Below are 22,694 nucleotides of genomic sequence, written 5' to 3'. Positions count from 1 at the left end.
GTAGGAGTGTGAAAGTTGTTAATACATGGAGTAATATAAAGTGGTGCCTGTGGCCAGGGAGCGCCTGTACATTAAAGGGGGTCGGCGCCGACCTACCGCTGGAACTTACATTCATCATGAGAACAAAGTGCGAATATGTGATCCTAATACCAGTGCACCGTGCCTGATAGAAGGCCTAAAGGAGCGCTCTAGCCCACACACCCAGGTCTCTCTGTTCTGTGGGGGGCCCCAGACTCCCACCCATCAGCAAACTGTAGGATATTGTGTCAATAGCAAGTTAGAGATTTTTTGTTGACACATGAATACTTCTTGTAGGAGCTTCATCTCAAATGTTCTCATTACTTCATCCTTGTGGCATCACAAGGGGACCTGGCGGACATCCCAGCCCTGCGGCCTGTCGCTGAAATTGCAGGTACCTATATATCAAGAGGTGGGATCTCCACCATCCTGCCCCCATCTGTATCTGTAGGTGGGATCTCCTCTGTCCTGTCCCCATCTGTGTCTGTAGGTGGGATCTATTCTGTCCTGTCACCATCTCTGTCTGTAGGTGGGATCTCCTCTGTCCTGTCACTATCTATAGGTGGGATCTCCTCTGTCCTGTCACTATCTATAGGTGGGATCTCCTCTGTCCTGTCACCATCTGTGTCTGTAGTTGGGATCTCCTCTGTCCTGTCCCCATCTGTGTCTGTAGGTGGGATCTATTCTGTCCTGTCACCATCTCTGTCTGTAGGTGGGATCTCCTCTGTCCTGCCCCCATCTGTATCTGTAGGTGGGATCTCCTCTGTCCTGTCACCATCTGTGTCTGTAGGTGGGATCTCCTCTGTCCTGTCACCATCTCTGTCTGTAGGTGGGATCTCCTCTGTCCTGTCACTATCTATAGGTGGGATCTCCTCTGTCCTGTCACCATCTCTGTCTGTAGGTGGGATCTATTCTGTCCTGTCACCATCTCTGTCTGTAGGTGGGATCTCCTCTGTCCTGCCCCCATCTGTATCTGTAGGTGGGATCTCCACCATCCTGCCTCCATCTGTGTCTGTAGGTGGGATCTCCTCTGTCCTGTCACCATCTGTGTCTGTAGGTGGGATCTATTCTGTCCTGTCACCATCTCTGTCTGTAGGTGGGATCTCCTCTGTCCTGTCACCATCTCTGTCTGTAGGTGGGATCTCCTCTGTCCTGTCCCCATCTGTGTCTGTAGGTGGGATCTATTCTGTCCTGTCCCCATCTGTGTCTGTAAGTGGGATCTCCTCTGCCTGTCCCCATCTGTGTCTGTAGGTGGGATCTCCTCTGTCCTGTCCCCATCTGTGTCTGTAAGTGGGATCTCCTCTGTCCTGTCCCCATCTGTATCTGTAGGTGGGATCTCCTCTGTCCTGTCCCCATCTGTGTCTGTAGGTGGGATCTCCTCTGTCATGTCCCCATCTCTGTCTGTAGGTGGGATCTCCTCTGTCCTGCCCCCATCTGTGTCTGTAGGTGGGATCTCCTCTGTCCTGTCACCATCTGTGTCTGTAGGTGGGATCTATTCTGTCCTGTCACCATCTCTGTCTGTAGGTGGGATCTCCTCTGTCCTGCCCCCATCTGTGTCTGTAGGTGGGATCTCCTCTGTCCTGTCCCCATCTGTGTCTGTAGGTGGGATCTCCTCTGTCCTGTCACCATCTCTGTCTGTAGGTGGGATCTCCTCTGTCCTGCCCCCATCTGTGTCTGTAGGTGGGATCTCCTCTGTCCTGTCCCCATCTGTGTCTGTAGGTGGGATCTCCTCTGTCCTGTCACCATCTCTGTCTGTAGGTGGGATCTCCTCTGTCCTGTCACCATCTCTGTCTGTAGGTGGGATCTATTCTGTCCTGTCACCATCTCTGTCTGTAGGTGGGATCTCCTCTGTCCTGTCCCTATCTGTGTCTGTAGGTGGGATCTCCTCTGTCCTGTCACCATCTCTGTCTGTAGGTGGGATCTCCTCTGTCCTGTCCCCATCTGTGTCTGTAGGTGGGATCTCCTCTGTCCTGTCACCATCTCTGTCTGTAGGTGGGATCTCCTCTGTCCTGTCACCATCTCTGTCTGTAGGTGGGATCTCCTCTGTCCTGTCCCCATCTGTGTCTGTAGGTGGGATCTCCTCTGTCCTGTCCCCATCTGTGTCTGTAGGTGGGATCTCCTTTGTCCTGTCCCCATCTCTGTCTGTAGGTGGGATCTCCTCTGTCCTGTCACCATCTCTGTCTGTAGGTGGGATCTCCTCTGTCCTGTCCCCATCTGTGTCTGTAAGTGGGATCTCCTCTGTCCTGTCACTATCTATAGGTGGGATCTGCTCTATCCTGTCCCCATATGTGTCTGTAGGTGGGATCTATTCTGTCCTGTCACCATCTCTGTCTGTAGGTGGGATCTCCTCTGTCCTGCCCCCATCTGTATCTGTAGGTGGGATCTCCTCTGTCCTGCCCCCATCTGTATCTGTAGGTGGGATCTCCTCTGTCCTGTCCCCATCTGTGTCTGTAGGTGGGATCTCCTCTGTCCTGTCCCAATCTGTGTAATCTGTGTCTGTAGTTGGGATCTTCTCTGTCCTGTCACCATCTGTGTCTGTAGGTGGGATCTCCTCTGTCCTGTCCCAATCTGTGTAATCTGTGTCTGTAGGTGGGATCTTCTCTGTCCTGTCCCAATCTGTGTAATCTGTGTCTGTAGGTGGGATCTCCTCTGTCCGGTCCCCATCTGTGTCTGTAGGTGGGATCTCCTCTGTCCTGTCCCCATCTGTATCTGTAGGTGGGATCTCCTCTGTCCTGTCACCATCTGTGTCTGTAGGTGGGATCTCCTCTGTCCTGTCACCATCTCTGTCTGTAGGTGGGATCTCCTCTGTCCCGTCCCCATCTGTGTCTGTAGGTGGGACCTCTTCCTTCCGGTCCCTATCTGTGTCTGTAGGTGGGATCTCCTCTGCCCTGCCCCCATCTGTGTCTGTAGGTGAGATCTCCTCTGTCCTGTCCCCATCTGTGTCTGTAGGTGGGATCTCCTCTGCCCTGCCCCCATCTGTGTCTGTAGGTGAGATCTCCTCTGTCCTGTCCCAATCTGTGTAATCTGTGTCTGTAGGTGGGATCTCCTCTGTCCGGTCCCCATCTGTGTCTGTAGGTGGGATCTCCTCTGTCCTGTCCCCATCTGTATCTGTAGGTGGGATCTCCTCTGTCCTGTCACCATCTGTGTCTGTAGGTGGGATCTCCTCTGTCCTGTCCCCATCTGTGTCTGTAGGTGGGATCTCCTCTGTCCCGTCCCCATCTGTGTCTGTAGGTGGGATCTCCTCTGTCCTGTCCCCATCTGTGTCTGTAGGTGGGATCTCCTCTGTCCTGTCCCAATCTGTGTAATCTGTGTCTGTAGTTGGGATCTCCTCTGTCCTGTCCCCATCTGTGTCTGTAGGTGGGATCTCCTCTGTCCTGTCCCAATCTGTGTAATCTGTGTCTGTAGTTGGGATCTTCTCTGTCCTGTCACCATCTGTGTCTGTAGGTGGGATCTCCTCTGTCCTGTCCCAATCTGTGTAATCTGTGTCTGTAGTTGGGATCTCCTCTGTCCTGTCACCATCTGTGTCTGTAGGTGGGATCTCCTCTGTCCTGTCCCCATCTGTGTCTGTAGGTGGGATCTCCTCTGTCCTGTCCCCATCTGTGTCTGTAGGTGGGATCTCCTCTGTCCTGTCCCCATCTGTGTCTGTAGGTGGGATCTCCTCTGTCCTGTCCCCATCTGTGTCTGTAGGTAGGATCTCCTCTGTCCTGTCCCCATCTGTGTCTGTAGGTGGGATCTCCTCTGTCATGTCCCCATCTGTGTCTGTAGGTGGGATCTCCTCTGTCCTGTCACCATCTGTGTCTGTAGGTGGGATATCCTCTGTCCTGTCACCATCTCTTGCACTTGTGGCCCGTTGCTAATGACGATCCCCAGCAAAAATGCATATGGTGGAGGATGCCCGCAGTGAACCACAAGTACCACAATAGACATCCTACACAAGATAGCAATTATGTGGATGTGATAATCAATATAATGATATAACAAAATAATAGCAGACAGGTGCACTCTGCGGTCTCACTAAACCCTCAAACTGATTTTCAAATTGAGAGATTAGCCAACATGTCCTACGGTGTAAGACATGTTTGAGCCCGAACACCGCGCCAAGGTTTCTCAAGTAGCTCGTGGACCCAACACTCTCCTACCTGAGCCGTATGGGCAATACCAGGAGCCAGTGGGCAAATTACAGGAGCATGAGGCCGACTCACAAACAACTCAGCCAGTGCATGCTCCTGTATTTTGCCCACTAGCTCCTGGTATTGCCCATACGGCTCAGGTAGGAGAGCGTTAGGTCCCGGGCTACTTGAGAAACCTTGGCGTGGTGCCCGGGCTTAGACATTTTCTACACCGTAGGACATGTTGACTAATCTTTCAATTTTAAAATCAGTTTGAGGGTTTAGTGTAGGGCTGCAGCTAACGATTATTTGAATAATCGATTAGTTGCCGATTAATTTCTACGATTAATCGGGAAAAACGACTAAATTACAAAACAGAGGTTTATATGATCTTACTTGAAAAAATATGTTCAAAGGCCATATTAAAACAAATTGTGGACGACACTATTATGGGGGATCTGTGGACGACACTATTATGGGGGATCTGTGGACGACACTATTATGGGGGATCTGTGGGCGACACTATTATGGGGGATCTGTGGGTGGCGCAGTTATGGAGAGGGGGATCTATGGGTGGCGCAGTTATGGAGAGGGGGATCTGTGGGTGGCGCAGTTATGGAGAGGGGGATCTGTGGGTGGCGCAGTTATGGAGAGGGGGATCTGTGGGTGGCGCAGTTATGGAGAGGGAGATCTGTGGGCGGCGCAGTTATGGAGAGGGGGATCTGTGGGCGGCGCAGTTATGGAGAGGGGGATCTGTGGACGGCGCTGTTATGGAGAGGGGGATCTGTGGGTGGCGCAGTTATGGAGAGGGGGATCTGTGGGTGGCGCAGTTATGGAGAGGGGAATCTGTGGGTGGCGCAGTTATGGAGAGGGGGATCTGTGGGCGGCGCAGTTATGGAGAGGGGGATCTGTGGGTGGCGTAGTTATGGAGAGGGGGATCTGTGGGCGGCGCAGTTATGGAGAGGGGGATCTGTGGGCGGCACAGTTATGGAGAGGGGGATCTGTGGGCAGCGCAGTTATGGAGAGGGAGATCTGTGGGCGGCGCTGTTATAGAGAGGGGGATATGTGCACTGTTATGGGCATAACAGTGCACAGATCCCTTTCCTCATAACAGTGCACAGATCCCCCTCCCCATAGCAGTGCCATACACAGACCCCCCCTCCCCATAGCAGTGCCATAGACAGATCCCCCCTCCCCATAGCAGTGCCATAGACAGATCCTCCCCATAACAGCCCCGGCCCCGATGCTTAGTCGAACTAATCGCTGCATCTTTATTTTACCTTTTACAATGACGCTCCAGTAGCAGGCAGAGCGGACGGCGGCGCAACGTCACTCACTCACGTGACGCACCTGCTCCGCCCACTTCATGAATGAAGGAGGCGGAGCAGGCGTGTCACATGAGCAAGTGACGTTACGCCGCCGTCCGCTCTGCCTGGCTGTTACAGGAGCGTCATTGTAAAAAGGTAAAATAAAGATGCAGCGACCGCCCGCATGGCAACGAATCGGCGATTATTCGATAACTGGATTCGTCGACAACGAATCCAGTTATCGATTATAATCGATTACATCGATTAATCGTTGCAGCCCTAGTTTAGTGAGACCGCAGAGTGCACCTGTCTTTGCTATTATTTTGTTATACTGTCACCATCTGTGTCTGTAGGTGGGATCTCCTCTGTCCTGTCCCCATCTGTTTCTGTAGGTGGGATCTCCTCTGTCCTGTCCCCATCTGTGTCTGTAGGTGGGATCTCCTCTGTCCTGTCCCCATCTGTTTCTGTAGGTGGGATCTCCTCTGTCCTGTCCCCATCTGTGTCTGTAGGTGGGATCTCCTCTGTCCTGTCCCCATCTGTTTCTGTAGGTGGGATCTCCTCTGTCCTGTCCCCATCTGTGTCTGTAGGTGGGATCTCCTCTGTCCTGCCCCATCTGTTTCTGTAGGTGGGCTCTCCTGTGTCCTGTCCCCATCTGTGTCTGTAGGTGGGCTGTCCTGTGTCCTGTCCCCATCTGTGTCTGTAGGTGGGATCTCTTCTGACCTGACCCCATCTGTGTCTGTAGGTGGGATCTCTCCTGTGTCCTGTCCCCATCTGTGTCTGTAGGTGGGCTGTCCTGTGTCCTGTCCCCATCTGTGTCTGTAGGTGGGATCTCTTCTGACCTGACCCCATCTGTGTCTGTAGGTGGGATCTCTTCTGACCTGACCCCATCTGTGTCTGTAGTTGGGATCTCCTCTGTCCTGTCCCCATCTGTTTCTGTAGGTAGGATCTCTTCTGTCCTGACCCCATCTCTGTCTGTAGGTGGGATCTCCTCTGTCCTGTCACCATATGTTTGTATAGGTGGGATCTCCACCATCCTGCCCCATCTGTTTCTGTAGGTGGGATCTCCTGTGTCCTGTCCCCATCTGTGTCTGTAGGTGGGCTCTCCTGTGTCCTGTCCCCATCTGTGTCTGTAGGTGGGATCTCCTGTGTCCTGTCCCCATCTGTGTTTGTAGGTGGGCTCTCCTGTGTCCTGTCCCCATCTGTGTCTGTAGGTGGGATCTCTTCTGACCTGACCCCATCTGTGTCTGTAGTTGGGATCTCCTCTGTCCTGTCTCCATCTGTGTCTGTAGTTGGGATCTCCACCATCCCGCCCCATCTGTTTCTGTAGGTGGGATCTCCTCTGTCCTGTCCACATCTGTGTCTGTAGGTGGGATCTCCTCTGTCCTGTCCACATCTGTGTCTGTAGGTGGGATCTCCTCTGTCCTAACCCCATCTGTGTCTGTAGGTGGGATCTCCTCTGTCCTGTCCACATCTGTTTCTGTAGGTGGGATCTCCTCTGTCCTGTCCCCATCTATGTCTGTAGGTGAGATCTCCTCTGTCCTGTCCACATCTGTGTCTGTAGGTAGGATCTCCTCTGTCCTGTCCACATCTGTGTCTGTAGGTGGGATCTCCTCTGTCCTGTCCACATCTGTGTCTGTAGGTGGGATCTCCTCTGTCCTGACCCCATCTGTGTCTGTAGGTGGGATCTCCTCTGTCCTGTCCACATCTGTGTCTGTAGTTGGGATCTCCTCTGTCCTAACCCCATCTGTGTCTGTAGGTGGGATCTCCTCTGTCCTGTCCACATCTGTGTCTGTAGGTGGGATCTCCTCTGTCCTGTCCACATCTGTGTCTGTAGGTGGGATCTCCTCTGTCCTGACCCCATCTGTGTCTGTAGGTGGGATCTCCTCTGTCCTGTCCACATCTGTGTCTGTAGGTGGGATCTCCTCTGTCCTGTCCACATCTGTGTCTGTAGGTGGGATCTCCTCTGTCCTGTCCACATCTGTGTCTGTAGGTGGGATCTCCTCTGTCCTGTCCACATCTGTGTCTGTAGGTGGGATCTCCTCTGTCCTGTCACCATATGTGTGTATAGGTGGGATCTCTTCTGTCCTGTCTCTTATCCTTGCTTTGGGAGGTTCCTTTGTCCTGTCTCTATCTCTGCGTTTGGGGGTCCTTTGTCCTGTCCATCTGTCTTTTTAGGAGGGTTCTGTCTCCTGTCACCATCTCTGTCTTTGGTGGGTCCTCTTTGTACATTTATTTTTGCTATATTTGTAGATCTCATCCATCAATATGTCTTAATTCTGCTCCACAGACTTCACTGTGTTGCCCCCTCCAGCTTCTCGTGGGGCTGTCCTTGCTCGCCTCCTGTCCCCAGCCATCCGTGGTTTACGTCGATTTGGTCATCGCTCCTGTTTAGTTTCTCCTCAGTCTGTTCTTTCTACTGGAGGTTTTGGTGAAGGAAATGGCAAACACCAGAGATTAAGAGATCTCCATCTGTTACTACAGGAACAAGACACCTGGAGCAGAGAGGTGACCACAAGTCAATGGGGTAATTACTATGTACCACAGGCTGGTGGAGGAATTAGTGGTGATGGTGGGGTCATTAGTGATGAGTCCTCTCTATAGGACTGCTGGGGATAGCTGAGCACAGAACACATCTATTTCCTGTAGTCCTCTCTATAGGACTGCTGGAGATAGCGGAGCACAGAACACATCTATTTCCTGTAGTCCTCTCTATAGGACTGCTGGAGATAGCCGAGCACAGAACACGTCTATTTCCTGTAGTACTCTCTATAGGACTGCTGGAGATAGCGGAGCACAGAACACATCTATTTCCTGTAGTCCTCTCTATAGGACTGCTGGGGATAGCCGAGCACAGAACACATCTATTTCCTGTAGTCCTCTCTATAGGACTGCTGGGGATAGCTGAGCACAGAACACGTCTATTTCCTGTAGTCCTCTCTATAGGACTGCCGGAGATAGCTGAGCACAGAACACATCTATTTCCTGTAGTCCTCTCTATAGGACTGCTGGAGATAGCCGAGCACAGAACACGTCTATTTCCTGTAGTCCTCTCTATAGGACTGCCGGAGATAGCTGAGCACAGAACACGTCTATTTCCTGTAGTCCTCTCTATAGGACTGCTGGAGATAGCTGAGCACAGAACACGTCTATTTCCTGTAGTCCTCTCTATAGGACTGCTGGAGATAGCTGAGCACAGAACACATCTATTTCCTGTAGTCCTCTCTATAGGACTGCTGGAGATAGCTGAGCACAGAACACATCTATTTCCTGTAGTCCTCTCTATAGGACTGCCGGAGATAGCCGAGCACAGAACACGTCTATTTCCTGTAGTCCTCTCTATAGGACTGCTGGAGATGGCGGAGCACAGAACACATCTATTTCCTGTAGTCCTCTCTATAGGACTGCCGGGGATAGCTGAGCACAGAACACGTCTATTTCCTGTAGTCCTCTCTATAGGACTGCTGGAGATAGCTGAGCACAGAACACATCTATTTCCTGTAGTCCTCTCTATAGGACTGCTGGAGATAGCCGAGCACAGAACACATCTATTTCCTGTAGTCCTCTCTATAGGACTGCTGGAGATAGCTGAGCACAGAACACATCTATTTCCTGTAGTCCTCTCTATAGGACTGCCGGAGATAGCCGAGCACAGAACACGTCTATTTCCTGTAGTCCTCTCTATAGGACTGCTGGAGATGGCGGAGCACAGAACACATCTATTTCCTGTAGTCCTCTCTATAGGACTGCCGGGGATAGCTGAGCACAGAACACGTCTATTTCCTGTAGTCCTCTCTATAGGACTGCTGGAGATAGCTGAGCACAGAACACATCTATTTCCTGTAGTCCTCTCTATAGGACTGCTGGAGATAGCCGAGCACAGAACACATCTATTTCCTGTAGTCCTCTCTATAGGACTGCCGGGGATAGCTGAGCACAGAACACGTCTATTTCCTGTAGTCCTCTCTATAGGACTGCTGGGGATAGCCGAGCACAGAACACGTCTATTTCCTGTAGTCCTCTCTATAGGACTGCCGGGGATAGCTGAGCACAGAACACGTCTATTTCCTGTAGTCCTCTCTATAGGACTGCTGGAGATAGCTGAGCACAGAACACGTCTATTTCCTGTAGTCCTCTCTATAGGACTGCTGGAGATAGCCGAGCACAGAACACGTCTATTTGCTGTAGTCCTCTCTATAGGACTGCTGGGGATAGCTGAGCACAGAACACGTCTATTTGCTGTAGTCCTCTCTATAGGACTGCTGGGGATAGCTGAGCACAGAACACATCTATTTCCTGTAGTCCTCTCTATAGGACTGCTGGGGATAGCTGAGCACAGAACACATCTATTTCCTGTAGTCCTCTCTATAGGACTGCTGGAGATAGCTGAGCACAGAACACGTCTATTTCCTGTAGTCCTCTCTATAGGACTGCTGGAGATAGCTGAGCACAGAACACATCTATTTCCTGTAGTCCTCTCTATAGGACTGCTGGAGATAGCGGAGCACAGAACACGTCTATTTCCTGTAGTCCTCTCTATAGGACTGCTGGAGATAGCCGAGCACAGAACACATCTATTTCCTGTAGTCCTCTCTATAGGACTGCTGGAGATAGCTGAGCATAGAACACATCTATTTCCTGTAGTCCTCTCTATAGGACTGCCGGAGATGGCTGAGCACAGAACACGTCTATTTCCTGTAGTCTTCTCTATAGGACTGCTGGGGATGGCTGAGCACAGAACACGTCTATTTCCTGTAGTCCTCTCTATAGGACTGCTGGAGATAGCTGAGCACAGAACACATCTATTTCCTGTAGTCCTCTCTATAGGACTGCTGGAGATAGCCGAGCACAGAACACGTCTATTTCCTGTAGTCCTCTCTATAGGACTGCCGGAGATAGCTGAGCACAGAACACGTCTATTTCCTGTAGTCCTCTCTATAGGACTGCTGGAGATAGCGGAGCACAGAACACGTCTATTTCCTGTAGTCCTCTCTATAGGACTGCCGGAGATAGCGGAGCACAGAACACGTCTATTTCCTGTAGTCCTCTCTATAGGACTGCCGGAGATAGCCGAGCACAGAACACATCTATTTCCTGTAGTCCTCTCTATAGGACTGCCGGAGATAGCCGAGCACAGAACACATCTATTTCCTGTAGTCCTCTCTATAGGACTGCCGGAGATAGCTGAGCACAGAACACGTCTATTTCCTGTAGTCCTCTCTATAGGACTGCTGGAGATAGCGGAGCACAGAACACGTCTATTTCCTGTAGTCCTCTCTATAGGACTGCTGGAGATAGCGGAGCACAGAACACGTCTATTTCCTGTAGTCCTCTCTATAGGACTGCTGGGGATAGCTGAGCACAGAACACGTCTATTTCCTGTAGTCCTCTCTATAGGACTGCTGGAGATAGCTGAGCACAGAACACGTCTATTTCCTGTAGTCCTCTCTATAGGACTGCCGGAGATAGCTGAGCACAGAACACGTCTATTTCCTGTAGTCCTCTCTATAGGACTGCTGGGGATAGCCGAGCACAGAACACATCTATTTCCTGTAGTCCTCTCTATAGGACTGCTGGAGATAGCTGAGCACAGAACACGTCTATTTCCTGTAGTCCTCTCTATAGGACTGCTGGAGATAGCTGAGCACAGAACACGTCTATTTCCTGTAGTCCTCTCTATAGGACTGCTGGAGATAGCCGAGCACAGAACACGTCTATTTCCTGTAGTCCTCTCTATAGGACTGCTAGAGATAGCTGAGCACAGAACACGTCTATTTCCTGTAGTCCTCTCTATAGGACTGCTGGAGATAGCGGAGCACAGAACACATCTATTTCCTGTAGTCCTCTCTATAGGACTGCTGGAGATAGCTGAGCACAGAACACGTCTATTACCTGTAGTCCTCTCTATAGGACTGCTGGAGATAGCTGAGCACAGAACACGTCTATTTCCTGTAGTACTCTCTATAGGACTGCCGGAGATAGCTGAGCACAGAACACGTCTATTTCCTGTAGTCCTCTCTATAGGACTGCTGGGGATAGCTGAGCACAGAACACATCTATTTCCTGTAGTCCTCTCTATAGGACTGCCGGAGATGGCTGAGCACAGAACACGTCTATTTCCTGTAGTCCTCTCTATAGGACTGCTGGAGATAGCCGAGCACAGAACACGTCTATTTCCTGTAGTCCTCTCTATAGGACTGCTGGAGATAGCTGAGCACAGAACACGTCTATTTCCTGTAGTCCTCTCTATAGGACTGCTGGAGATAGCCGAGCACAGAACACATCTATTTCCTGTAGTCCTCTCTATAGGACTGCCGGAGATGGCTGAGCACAGAACACGTCTATTTCCTGTAGTCCTCTCTATAGGACTGCTGGAGATAGCCGAGCACAGAACACATCTATTTCCTGTAGTCCTCTCTATAGGACTGCCGGAGATAGCTGAGCACAGAACACGTCTATTTCCTGTAGTCCTCTCAATAGGACTGCTGGAGATAGCCGAGCACAGAACACGTCTATTTCCTGTAGTCCTCTCTATAGGACTTGCTGCATCTCTGTTTTGTACGAGTGAAACTATTGAAGGGATTCTTGTCTGATATGGTGCTTTTTTGGTTCAGATGGACGCCTCCTGCACTCACTCACTCCCCTGACGAGCGGTGGCCTTTTGGTTCTTGGTGGTCGATTTTCTCCCTATCGTCCAGCTGCTGAAGCTCAGATGCTCACGTATGACAATGTGACCGGTCAAGTGACCATCACTCTAAGAAATCTACATCTGGAGCTCAGGCGATGGAGGCACACTGCAACTGAGGTTTCTCTCTACGGTAAAGAACCATCAAGTAGCTTAATCATTTTCTTTTTTGTCAGGTCAGAAGTGATGGGCAACAAAATGGGTACATAAAACTGCAGGAAGTTCCCCTTCTTAGGAAAAATCTGAACCTCCCCTTTAAACACGTCACCTGGTGCCTTCCCTGTTAATGCCAGGCTTCTGTTGACTTCCCTGTAAATTCTGGGCCCCTGGCGCCTTCCCTGTTAATGCCGAGCTCCTGGCACCTTCCTCGTAAATGCTGGGCATCTGGCACCTTCCCTATAAATGCCGTGCTCCTGGCGCCTTCCCTGTAAATGCCGGACTTCTAGCACCTTCCCTGTAAATGCCGGACTTCTGGCACCTTCCTTGTAAATGCCGGGCTCCTGGCACTTTCCCTGTAAATCCTGGACTTCTGGCACCTTCCTTGTAAATGCCGGGCTCCTGGCGCCTTCCCTGTTAATGCCGGGCTTCTGGCAACTTTCCTGTAAATGCCGGACTTCTGGCACCTTCCTTGTAAATGCCGGACTTCTGGCACCTTCCTTGTAAATGCCGGGCTCCTGGCACTTTCCCTGTAAATCCTGGACTTCTGGCACCTTCCTTGTAAATGCCGGGCTCCTGGCGCCTTCCCTGTTAATGCCGGGCTTCTGGCAACTTTCCTGTAAATGCCGGGCTTCTGGCACCTTCCTTGTAAATGCCGGGCTTCTGGCACCTTCCTTGTAAATGCCGGGCTTCTGGCACCTTCCTTGTAAATGCCGGGCTTCTGGCACCTTCCTTGTAAATGCCGGGCTTCTGGCACCTTTTTTGTAAATGCCGGGCTTCTGGGGCCTTCCTTGTAAATGCCGGGTTTCTGGCAACTTTCCTGTAAATGCCGGGCTTCTGGGGCCTTCCTTGTAAATGCCGGGTTTCTGGGGCCTTCCTTGTAAATGCCGGGCTTCTGGGGCCTTCCCTGTAAATGCCGGGTTCCTGACACCTTATCTGTATACACTAGGCACTTGATATCTTTCCTTTATACACCGGGCTCCTGACACCTTTCCTGTATACACTGGGTGTCACAATCCCTCCCATGTCAGAGGTTAGAAGATTAAGAGACTGGCTGCATGTGAGGTCATCTGACAGCCTATCTGTTTTCACTTCTTGCAGTGTTGTTGTTGGTAATGACCACACCTCTTGTCTCAGGTGCAGCTTGTGGTCATTGCTGCTCCTCTATGTAGTCTGGACTCGCACTTCTTATCATGCGGTTGATATTATCTGCGTGGAGTTGGAAGAGCTGGTGTGTTGTCCTCATCTGAGTTCCTGCTCATCCATTTTCTATTGAAGATAAGTGTACTTCCCTTTGTATTGTGTTGTTCCCATTTGCTCGTTGTTTACTAGGCCTCAGGGAGACGCTGGTTCGTTCATCTGGGAAGGAACCAGTGGTCTCAGACCTTGTCACTACTCCTAGGGCTATTCAGGTTTACTACCTTCAGGGTCTATTCATACTGACAGGAATCAGGGCTAGGTTTAGGGTTTCTTTAGGTGGTCACCATTTCCCTTTCCCTAGCTGTGAGGCCTAGTTCCTGCTCATTTTTATCCTGTGTTCCTCCCCTCCCCCTACACTGTGACATTATCAACCGCCACTTAGGTCAGTGCAGTGATGGATACTATTTCTTCACTGGTTGGACAACTGCAGGGGCTGTCTTTGGCGGTAGTTGACCTTCGCACGACCGTCTCACAGATCCAGAGACCACAGGCGACTGGTTCCGGCAGCGGGAATCAGGCCCACCCTGAATCTAAGTTCGCTCTCCCGGATAGATTAATTTTTCAGAGCCCTAGGTCTTATCTACGATGACCGAGATCGGATCTCCCTGGCCAAGACTAAGTTGCATGGCTTACGTTATGGAGAGCGTTCTGCGGAGATCTATTGCTCTAAATTTAGGATATGGGCTACGGATACGGAGTGAAATGATCCGGCTCTCCGTAATCAATTCTGTCAAGGGTTATCCGAGAGCCTGAAGGACGCGTTGGCGTTTCACGAATATCCGGAGTCATTGGAAGCGGCCATGTCTCTTGCTGTACGAATTGATAAGACGCCTGAGGGAGAAATCTAAGGTTCCTCACTCTCAGCACGTACTCCTCACTCTCAGCACGTACTATCATATAAGCTGGCGATCTCCTCCGACACTTTGGGTAGAGAGACACTTGAGTTTATGTCTGGTGATGAACCAATGCAGCTGGGAGGAGCTACCTCTGGACCTGTGTCACGGCTGAGGATGGGGGAAATCCTCAGCCGTGCGATGATGTAAGATGTCCGGTCGCTACTAGGCCAGGACCACAGAATTAGGGAGCAGGTCACCTCCTAATGCGTCCCTAACGCTGACCCTGTCTCCTGTCTGCATGAGCCGACCTTGATGGTAGGAGGGCTCATACGCTGGAACCTTATAGTCCCTACAAGCCCTCAAGTCGGCCCTGAACTAGAGACAGAGTAAGACAACCCACTCCTCCTAGACACGGAGGAGCAGGAGTCTCACTGGCCAAGCAGCATGAAGAAAGGGGACATAAACAGGTCTATGGATAAGACAGGTGAACCCACACAGTTCCACACCTACCTGTCTCAGCCTAGCTGACTGGATCCCTGTGCTGGCATGCTGAAGATCACCACGCATCCACACACAGGGACCCAGATCCATAGCTGCACTAAAACACAAGGAAAGATGGGACATCAACAACACATCAAAGGAAATAAACTTATGACCGGAAGGGTGGCCCTTACAAGAAGGACGGTTACAGGGTAACAGGCGGACGACTCCAGCAGCATGCCTGGAGTACCCCACCAGAGAACTGAACTGGATTGAGACTTTATAGCCCAGGTAACCACACCCACCAGTCAGACACACCCAGTGACTCACACACACACTGGGAAGGGAGTTAACCCTTCCAACACCACAGGAAGGGGAAACACACCTTAAAGGGGAAGTGCACACAAAACATGAAACACAGTGCACACCACACACACACCTAACATAATAGCAGTCAGATGAGACCGCATGCCAAGGCAGCCAGCTGCCTAGGCTACGCTCAGGCTGCTCAGCTGCCAAATACAAAACTAGTTGCCTGCGGCAACCACAAGTGAGGCCACACACCAGCGGCCCTCACCCGTGGCTGAACGCCCATACAAAACCGCAGGCAACCGCATGCGGTCAAGGAGTCATGGGCATGGCCGTGACAACCTGGTGATAAGAACTTTAGGCTTAAGAAGAGACTCTGCTTTTTCTGTGGAAAAATGGGACATTTTGTTCATGTATGTCCTCATGTTCAGCCTTCCAGGTGGACATTTTGTTAATGTATGTCCTTATGTTCAGCCTCAAGGTGAAAAAGTAAAAAGATGTTTAGTCCTCATCTCACTCTTGGTGGTGTGGTTGAGGAATCTGAGAATTTACTTTTGTCATTTGCCGGTAGTACCCGATTTCTCCTGTCTGCCGAAGTGGCGCTAGATTCCAAAACTGTGGGAATTGAAGTGTTTACTGACAGTGGGGCAGGGGTTAACCTAGTTGATGGTCAGTTCGTCCGTATGCATTAGAGTTGACAACAAGTGCATTAGACAAAGATAATTTTTTGTTTGCAATTGATTCCGCTCCACTCACACAGACATGTTTGTCACAAATGGTGCAGGACGTCCGTTTAAAGTGGGTGATTTTTATCAAGAATCCATTTCATGTTTTGTGCTGGAGGGTCTGCCTGCTCCCTTGGTACTATTAGGTTTACCATGGTTAAGCAAACATAATCCTACCATCGATTGTCAAGTGAGACAGATTCTTGATTGTGATTATTGCATCGACAACTGTCTTAGCACTTCGCTTTCTGTTGTAACCACTAAAATTGTACCTTCGTTTATTTCAGATTTTTCTGATGTATTCTCTGAAAGTGGAGACCAGGAGTTACCTCCACATGGGGAGTATGATTGTCCCGTCAACCTTGTTCCCGGAGCTAGGCTGCCCAAGTCTCAGTTGTTTAATCTTTCTGAACCCAAAAGAGCAGCCATGCGAGAATATATCACCGAGAGTTTGGCTAAAGGTCATATTAGACCATGCAAATCCCCAGTGGCCGCAGGGTTCTTCTTTGGTAAGAAAAAGGACGGAACTCTTAGGCCATGTTTGGACTTCCGTGATCTTAATCGCATTACTGTCCGTGATCCTTATCCCCCTTCCTTTGATCCCAGATTTGTTCAATCAGATTGTCGGTGCCAAGGTGTTCTCTAAATTGGATTTGTGGGGGGGCATATAATCTGGTAAGGATCAAGGAGGGGGACGAAGGGAAGACGGCCTTTAATACCCCTGAAGTGACATTTTGAGAATCTGGTCATGCCTTTTGGGTTAACCAATGCTCCTGCGGTTTTTGAACATTTTATCAATTACATTGTTCATCATCTGGTGGGGAGTTTTATTGTGGTGTATCTGGATGATATTCTAATTTAATCTCCTGACATGGAGACACATCAGGATCACGTGAGACAAGTGTTACAGATCCTGAGAGAGAATAAACTGTATGGAGAAGTGTGTATTTGCAATTCCGGAAGTGCAATTTCTGGGTTACCTACTCTCATCTTTGGGTTTTCATATGGATCCTGAAAAGGTCCATGCTGCGTTGGACTGGGATTGACCTGGAAATCTGAAAGCGCTTATGCGATTTTTGGAGTTCACCAACTACTACCATAAATTTATTTTGAACTACGCAACTGTTGTTAAACCTTTAACGGACATGACTAGGAAAGGTTTGGATGTCTGTCTGGTCTGATGCGGCATTACAAGCCTTTTCAGCTGTGAAGAAATGTTTTGCTTCTGCTCCTATACTGTGCAACCGGATGTATCACAGCCATTCATTGTGGAAGTTGACGCATCCGAGGTAGGGGTAAGAGCAGTCTTGTCGCAGGGTCCTTCACCTAGTAAATTACTCCCATGTGCTTTCTTCTCTAAGAAACTCTCAACTGCTGAAAGAAATCATGACGTAGATAATAGAGAGTTGCTGGCCATTAGGTTGGCTTTTGAGGAACGGCGTCATTGGTTGGAAGGAGTGATTCATCCGATTACGGTGATTACCGATCACAAAAATGTGGCTTACCTGGAGTCAGCTAAGCATCTGAACCCAAGGCAGGCCAGATGGTCGTTGTTTTTTACCAGATTTAATTTCTTTGTCACCTGTCGCCCTGGGGTTAAGAACGTCAAGGTGGATGCTTTGTCGTGTAGATTTCCTGGGGGGACATTTGGAAGATCCTGGTCTGATATTGGCTGAAGGGGTGGTAATATCTGCCCTTTATCCCGACCTTGAGGCAGAGGTGTTCGAGGCCCAGGGAGATGCACCGGATTCTTGTCCTCCGGGGAAGTTGTTTGTTCCTTCTGAATTAATTCACAAGGTGTTCGAGGAACATCACTGTACGGTTCTCACACGATCCACGGTCGATCTTATTTCCCGGAGATTCTGGTGGCCCGGGTTGCATAAGAGTGTCTACTTGTAGTACTTGTGCACGTGCTAAGGTGATACGTACTCGGCCTTCAGATCTCTACTTCCCTTGTCTATCCTGTCCCGACCTTGGACTCATTTATCTATGGACTGCCGAATTCCTCAGGAAAAACTGTGATTCTGGTTGTTGCTGATCGTTTCAGCAAGATGTCGCTATTTATAGCATTGTCAGGTCAGCCTAATGCTAAAACTCTTGCACAAGTGTTTGTCGGTAACATCGTGAAAGTACATGGCATTCCCTCTGATGTGGTGTTTGATAGAGGCACTCAGTTTGTTTCCATGCGGTTGATATTATCTTTGTGGAGTTGGAAGAGCTGGTGTGTGGTCCTCATCTGAGTTCCTGCTCATCTATTTTCTATTGAAGATAAGTGCACTTCTCTTTGTATTGTGTTGTTCCCATTTGCTCGTAGTTTACTAGGCCTCCGGGAGATGCTGGTTCGTTTATATGGGAAGGAACCAGTGGTCTCAGACCCAGTCACTACTCCTAGGGCTATTCAGGTTTACTAGGGCCTAGGTTTCCGGTGTATGAATATTCCTACCCTTAGGATCTTTTCATACTGACAGGAGTCAGGGCTAGGTTTAGGGTTTCCTTAGGTGGTCACCATTTCTCTGTCTCTAGCCTTGAGGCCTAGTTTCTGGTCAGTTTCATCCTGTTGTCATTCTGGTGTTCCTCCCCTCCCCTTACACTGTGACACCGGGCTGCTGACACCTTTCCTGTATACAACAGGCTTCTGGCGCATTCCCTGTAAATGCCGGGTGCCTGATGCCTAGTGCCTTCCCTGTAAATGCCGGGCTTCTGGTGCCTTCCCTGTAAATGCCGGGTTTCTGGCACCTTCCCTGTAAAGACAGGGCTTCTGTCGCATTCCCAGTAAACACCAGGCTTCTGGCACCTTCCCTGTAAAGACAGGGCTTCTGTCGCATTCCCAGTAAACACCAGGCTTCTGGCACCTTCCCTTTAAATGTCGGGTACCTGATGCCTAGTGCCTTCCCTGTAAATGCCGGGCTTCTGGCGCCTTCCCTGTAAATGCCGGGCTTCTGGCACCTTCCCTGTAAAGACAGGGATTCTGTCGCATTCCCAGTAAACACCAGGCTTCTGGCGCCTTCCCTGTAAATGCCGGGCTTCTGGCGCCTTCCCTGTAAATGCCGGGCTTCTAGTGCCTTCACTGTAAATGCCGGGCTTCTGGTGCCTTCCCTGTAAATGCTGGGCTTCTGGTACCTTCCCTATAAATGCCGGGCTCCTGGCGCCGTCCCCGTATACACCAGGTTCTTATATACTCTGGGCTCCTAATGCCTTTTCTGTATACACCGGTCTCCTGACGCCTTTCCTGTATACACTAATCTCCTGACGCCTTTACTGTATACACCGGGCTCCTGACGCCTTTCCTGTATACGCCGGGCTCCTGACGCCTTTACTGTATACACCAGGCTCCTGACACCTTTACTGTATACACCGAGCTCCTGACACCTTTACTGTATACACCGGGCTCCTGACACCTTTCTGTATACACCGGGCTCCTGACGCCTTTCTGTATACACCGGGCTCCTGACACCTTTACTGTATACACCGGGCTCCTGACACCTTTACTGTATACACCGGGCTCCTGACACCTTTACTGTATACACCGGGCTCCTGACACCTTTCTGTATACACCGGGCTCCTGACGCCTTTCTGTATACACCGGGCTCCTGACGCCTTTCTGTATACACCGGGCTCCTGACACCTTTACTGTATACACCAGGCTCCTGACGCCTTTACTGTATACACCAGGCTCCTGACACCTTTACTGTATACACCGGGCTCCTGACACCTTTACTGTATACACCAGGTTCCTGACAACTTTACTGTATACACCGGGCTCCTGACGCCTTTCTGTATACACCGGTCTCCTGACACCTTGTCACGGAAGGTGTACAGAAAACTAGAAGACACAAAATGAAGATCCGACTGACTGGATCCAAAACTAAGGAACAAAAGGGAGAGCCCTGCATCAGACCTGGCTCTCTCCCTAACTGCTCAGCCTATGCGAAAATCCCAATGGTAGATGATCGCATATCCTCGTACCTCGACTGTATAACACCTGAACACCCTATAATAGTGAGGGGACACGACCACCGGCTCCCTACACTTGATACGGAGGGAGTCAGGGTCACCTGGGATCCAGCAAACAGGAAAACACAAATGAACGAACAAAACTTATCTGTAGAAGACTCAGTAGTAGGATCAGCATGTGCACACTCCAGGAAGTAATATAAACCGCAAAGTGATGCAGTATGGGGAGGGATTTAAAGGGATGCAATCAGTGCAACTACATGACAGCTGAGAGAGGCTAATGAGATGAGAAAATGAAAGCAAAACGAACCTCAAGGAGGAGGTTCTGAAGGACGTCTGTCAGAGCTTCTCAGATGTCTGGTGGTGACAGTACCCCTCTTTCTACGAGTGGACTCCGGACACTCAGAGCCCACCTTCTCCGGATGGGACCTATGGAAAGCCCTGATGAGACGAGTGGCCTTAATGTCCGTCGCTGGGACCCACATCCTCTCCTCAGGACCATAACCTTCCCAATGAACGAGGTACTGGAGAGAACCGCGGACAACACGAGAATCCACAATCCTAGAGACCTGAAATTCAAGATTACCATCAACCACAATCGGAGGAGGAGGCAAAGACGAGGGTACAATGGGTTGGACATAAGGTTTTAATAAGGACTTATGAAAAACATTATGGATCTTCCAAGTCTGAGGAAGATCAAGACGGTAGGCAACAGGATTGATGACAGACAAGATTTTGTAAGGCCCAATAAACTTAGGACCCAACTTCCAGGAGGGAACCTTCAATTTGATATTCTTAGTAGACAACCACACCAGATCACCAACATTCAGGTCCGGACCAGGCACACGTCTCTTATCCACCACACGCTTATATCTCTCACTCATGCTCTTTAGATTATCCTGAATCTTTTGCCAAATAGATGACAAAGACGAGGAGAATCTGTCCTCATCAGGTAAACCAGAAGACTCCTCTCCAGAGAATGTCCCAAACTGCGGATGAAACCCATATGCACCAAAAAATGGTGACTTATCAGAGGGCTCCTGACGACGGTTATTTAAAGCAAACTCAGCAAGGGACAAAAAAGAACACCAATCCTCCTGATTCTCCGCCACAAAACAGCGCAGATGTGTCTCCAGATTCTGATTGACGCGCTCTGTCTGACCATTCGACTGCGGGTGGAAAGCAGAAGAGAATGACAACCGAACCCCCAAGCGAGAACAGAAAGCCTTCCAGAATCTGGAAACAAACTGCGTGCCCCTATCAGAGACTGTGTCTGAAGGAATACCGTGCAATTTGACAATGTGATCAATAAATGCCTGCGCCAGCGTCTTAGCATTGGGCAAGCCAGGAAAAGGAATGAAATGCACCATTTTGCTAAAACGGTCCACCACCACCAGAATCACAGTCTTCCCCGAGGAACGAGGCAGGTCCGTAACGAAGTCCATGGACAGATGTGTCCAAGGACGGGAAGGAATGGGTAACGGAAGGAGAGGACCTGATGGCCGTAAATGAGGGACTTTGGCACGAGCGCAGGTCTCGCAGGCTGCCACAAAACCCTCAACCGACTTACGAAGCGCCGGCCACCAGAATCTCCGAGCGATGAGATCCACTGTGGCTCTTGCCCCCGGGTGCCCAGCAAGGACAGTTTCGTGGTGTTCCTTAAAAATCTCGTGTCTTAAAGCGAGAGGCACAAACAACCTCCCAGGAGGACAAAGATCAGGAGCCTCTGACTGGGCTACCTGAACCTCTGCCTCCAATTCAGGATAAAGAGCAGAGACCACCACACCTTCAGCCAAAATGGGACCCGGGTCTTCAAAATTCCCACCTCCCGGAAAACAACGTGACAGGGCATCCGCCTTCACATTCTTAACCCCAGGGCGGAACGTGACAACAAAATTAAACCTTGAAAAGAACAAAGACCATCTGGCCTGTCTCGGGTTCAGACGCTTGGCTGACTCCAAGTAGGCCAGATTCTTATGGTCAGTAAACACGGTAATAGGGTGTCTGGCTCCCTCTAGCCAATGGCGCCATACCTCAAAAGCCAACTTGATGGCCAACAACTCCCTATCTCCCACATCGTAATTTCTCTCTGCGGAGGAGAGTTTCTTCGAGAAAAGGGCACACGGTCGCCATTTGGCAGGAGAGGGACCCTGAGACAAGACCGCACCCACACCCACCTCAGAAGCATCAACCTCAACTATGAAGGGTAGAGAAATATCAGGTTGTACCAAGATGGGAGCGGAAGCAAAACTCTCCTTGATATTAGAAAAGGCCTTACGCGCCTCTACCGACCAGGAGGAAAAATCTACCCCCTTTCTAGTCATATCAGTGAGTGGTTTGACAACAGAGGAATAATTCAAAATAAACTTCCTGTAATAATTGGCAAATCCCAAAAAACGCATCAGCGCCTTCTGATTCTCAGGAAGCTCCCACTCAAGCACAGAGCGGACCTTCTCGGGGTCCATGCGAAAACCAGAAGCGGAGAGAAGAAACCCCAGAAATTGAATTTCTGGAACCGCAAACACACATTTTTCCAGTTTAGCGTACAATTTATTCTCCCACAGGATGAGCAAGACCTGACGTAAGTGTTCCCTATGAGTTTTGAAATCAGGAGAAAAAATCAAAATGTCATCTAGATACACTAGTACAAATTTCCCCATTAAATGATAAAAAAAAAAATGCTGTTCACAAAATGCTGAAAGACGGCTGGAGCATTCATCAAACCAAAAGGCATAACCAAATTCTCAAAATGGCCCTCAGGGGTATTGAAGGCCGTCTTCCATTCGTCTTCTTCTCTAGTAGAAACCTCAGAAACAGATGTCGTGAGGCAATTCTCTCTGCAAAAGTCACTCCAACCATTTATTTGCCTCGCTTGCCAATCAATGGTGGGGTTATGTTTAGTGAGCCAGGGTAGCCCC

The 22,694-nt window shown here is 50.0% G+C and overlaps 1 protein-coding gene across 3 annotated transcripts in view; it reads left to right on the top strand.

The window, feature by feature from the left end:
* Positions 1–22,694, top strand: part of LCMT2 (leucine carboxyl methyltransferase 2) — a 134,380-nt gene that overhangs the window by 94,100 nt on the left and 17,586 nt on the right. For all 3 annotated transcript variants that reach the window (XM_044286594.1, XM_044286593.1, XM_044286595.1), the window contains 3 exons: positions 316–412; positions 7,722–7,958; positions 12,046–12,249. In XM_044286594.1, coding sequence (XP_044142529.1) covers positions 316–412; positions 7,722–7,958; positions 12,046–12,249 — 538 coding nt within the window. The remainder of the gene's footprint in view (positions 1–315; positions 413–7,721; positions 7,959–12,045; positions 12,250–22,694) is intronic.

This window comes from Bufo gargarizans, chromosome 3 (genome assembly GCF_014858855.1).
Source record: "Bufo gargarizans isolate SCDJY-AF-19 chromosome 3, ASM1485885v1, whole genome shotgun sequence".
In the NCBI taxonomy this organism is placed as follows: Eukaryota; Metazoa; Chordata; class Amphibia; order Anura; family Bufonidae; genus Bufo; species Bufo gargarizans.
Note: the sequence above shows the minus strand (reverse complement) of the source record. Positions and strands in the feature narration are given on the sequence as shown.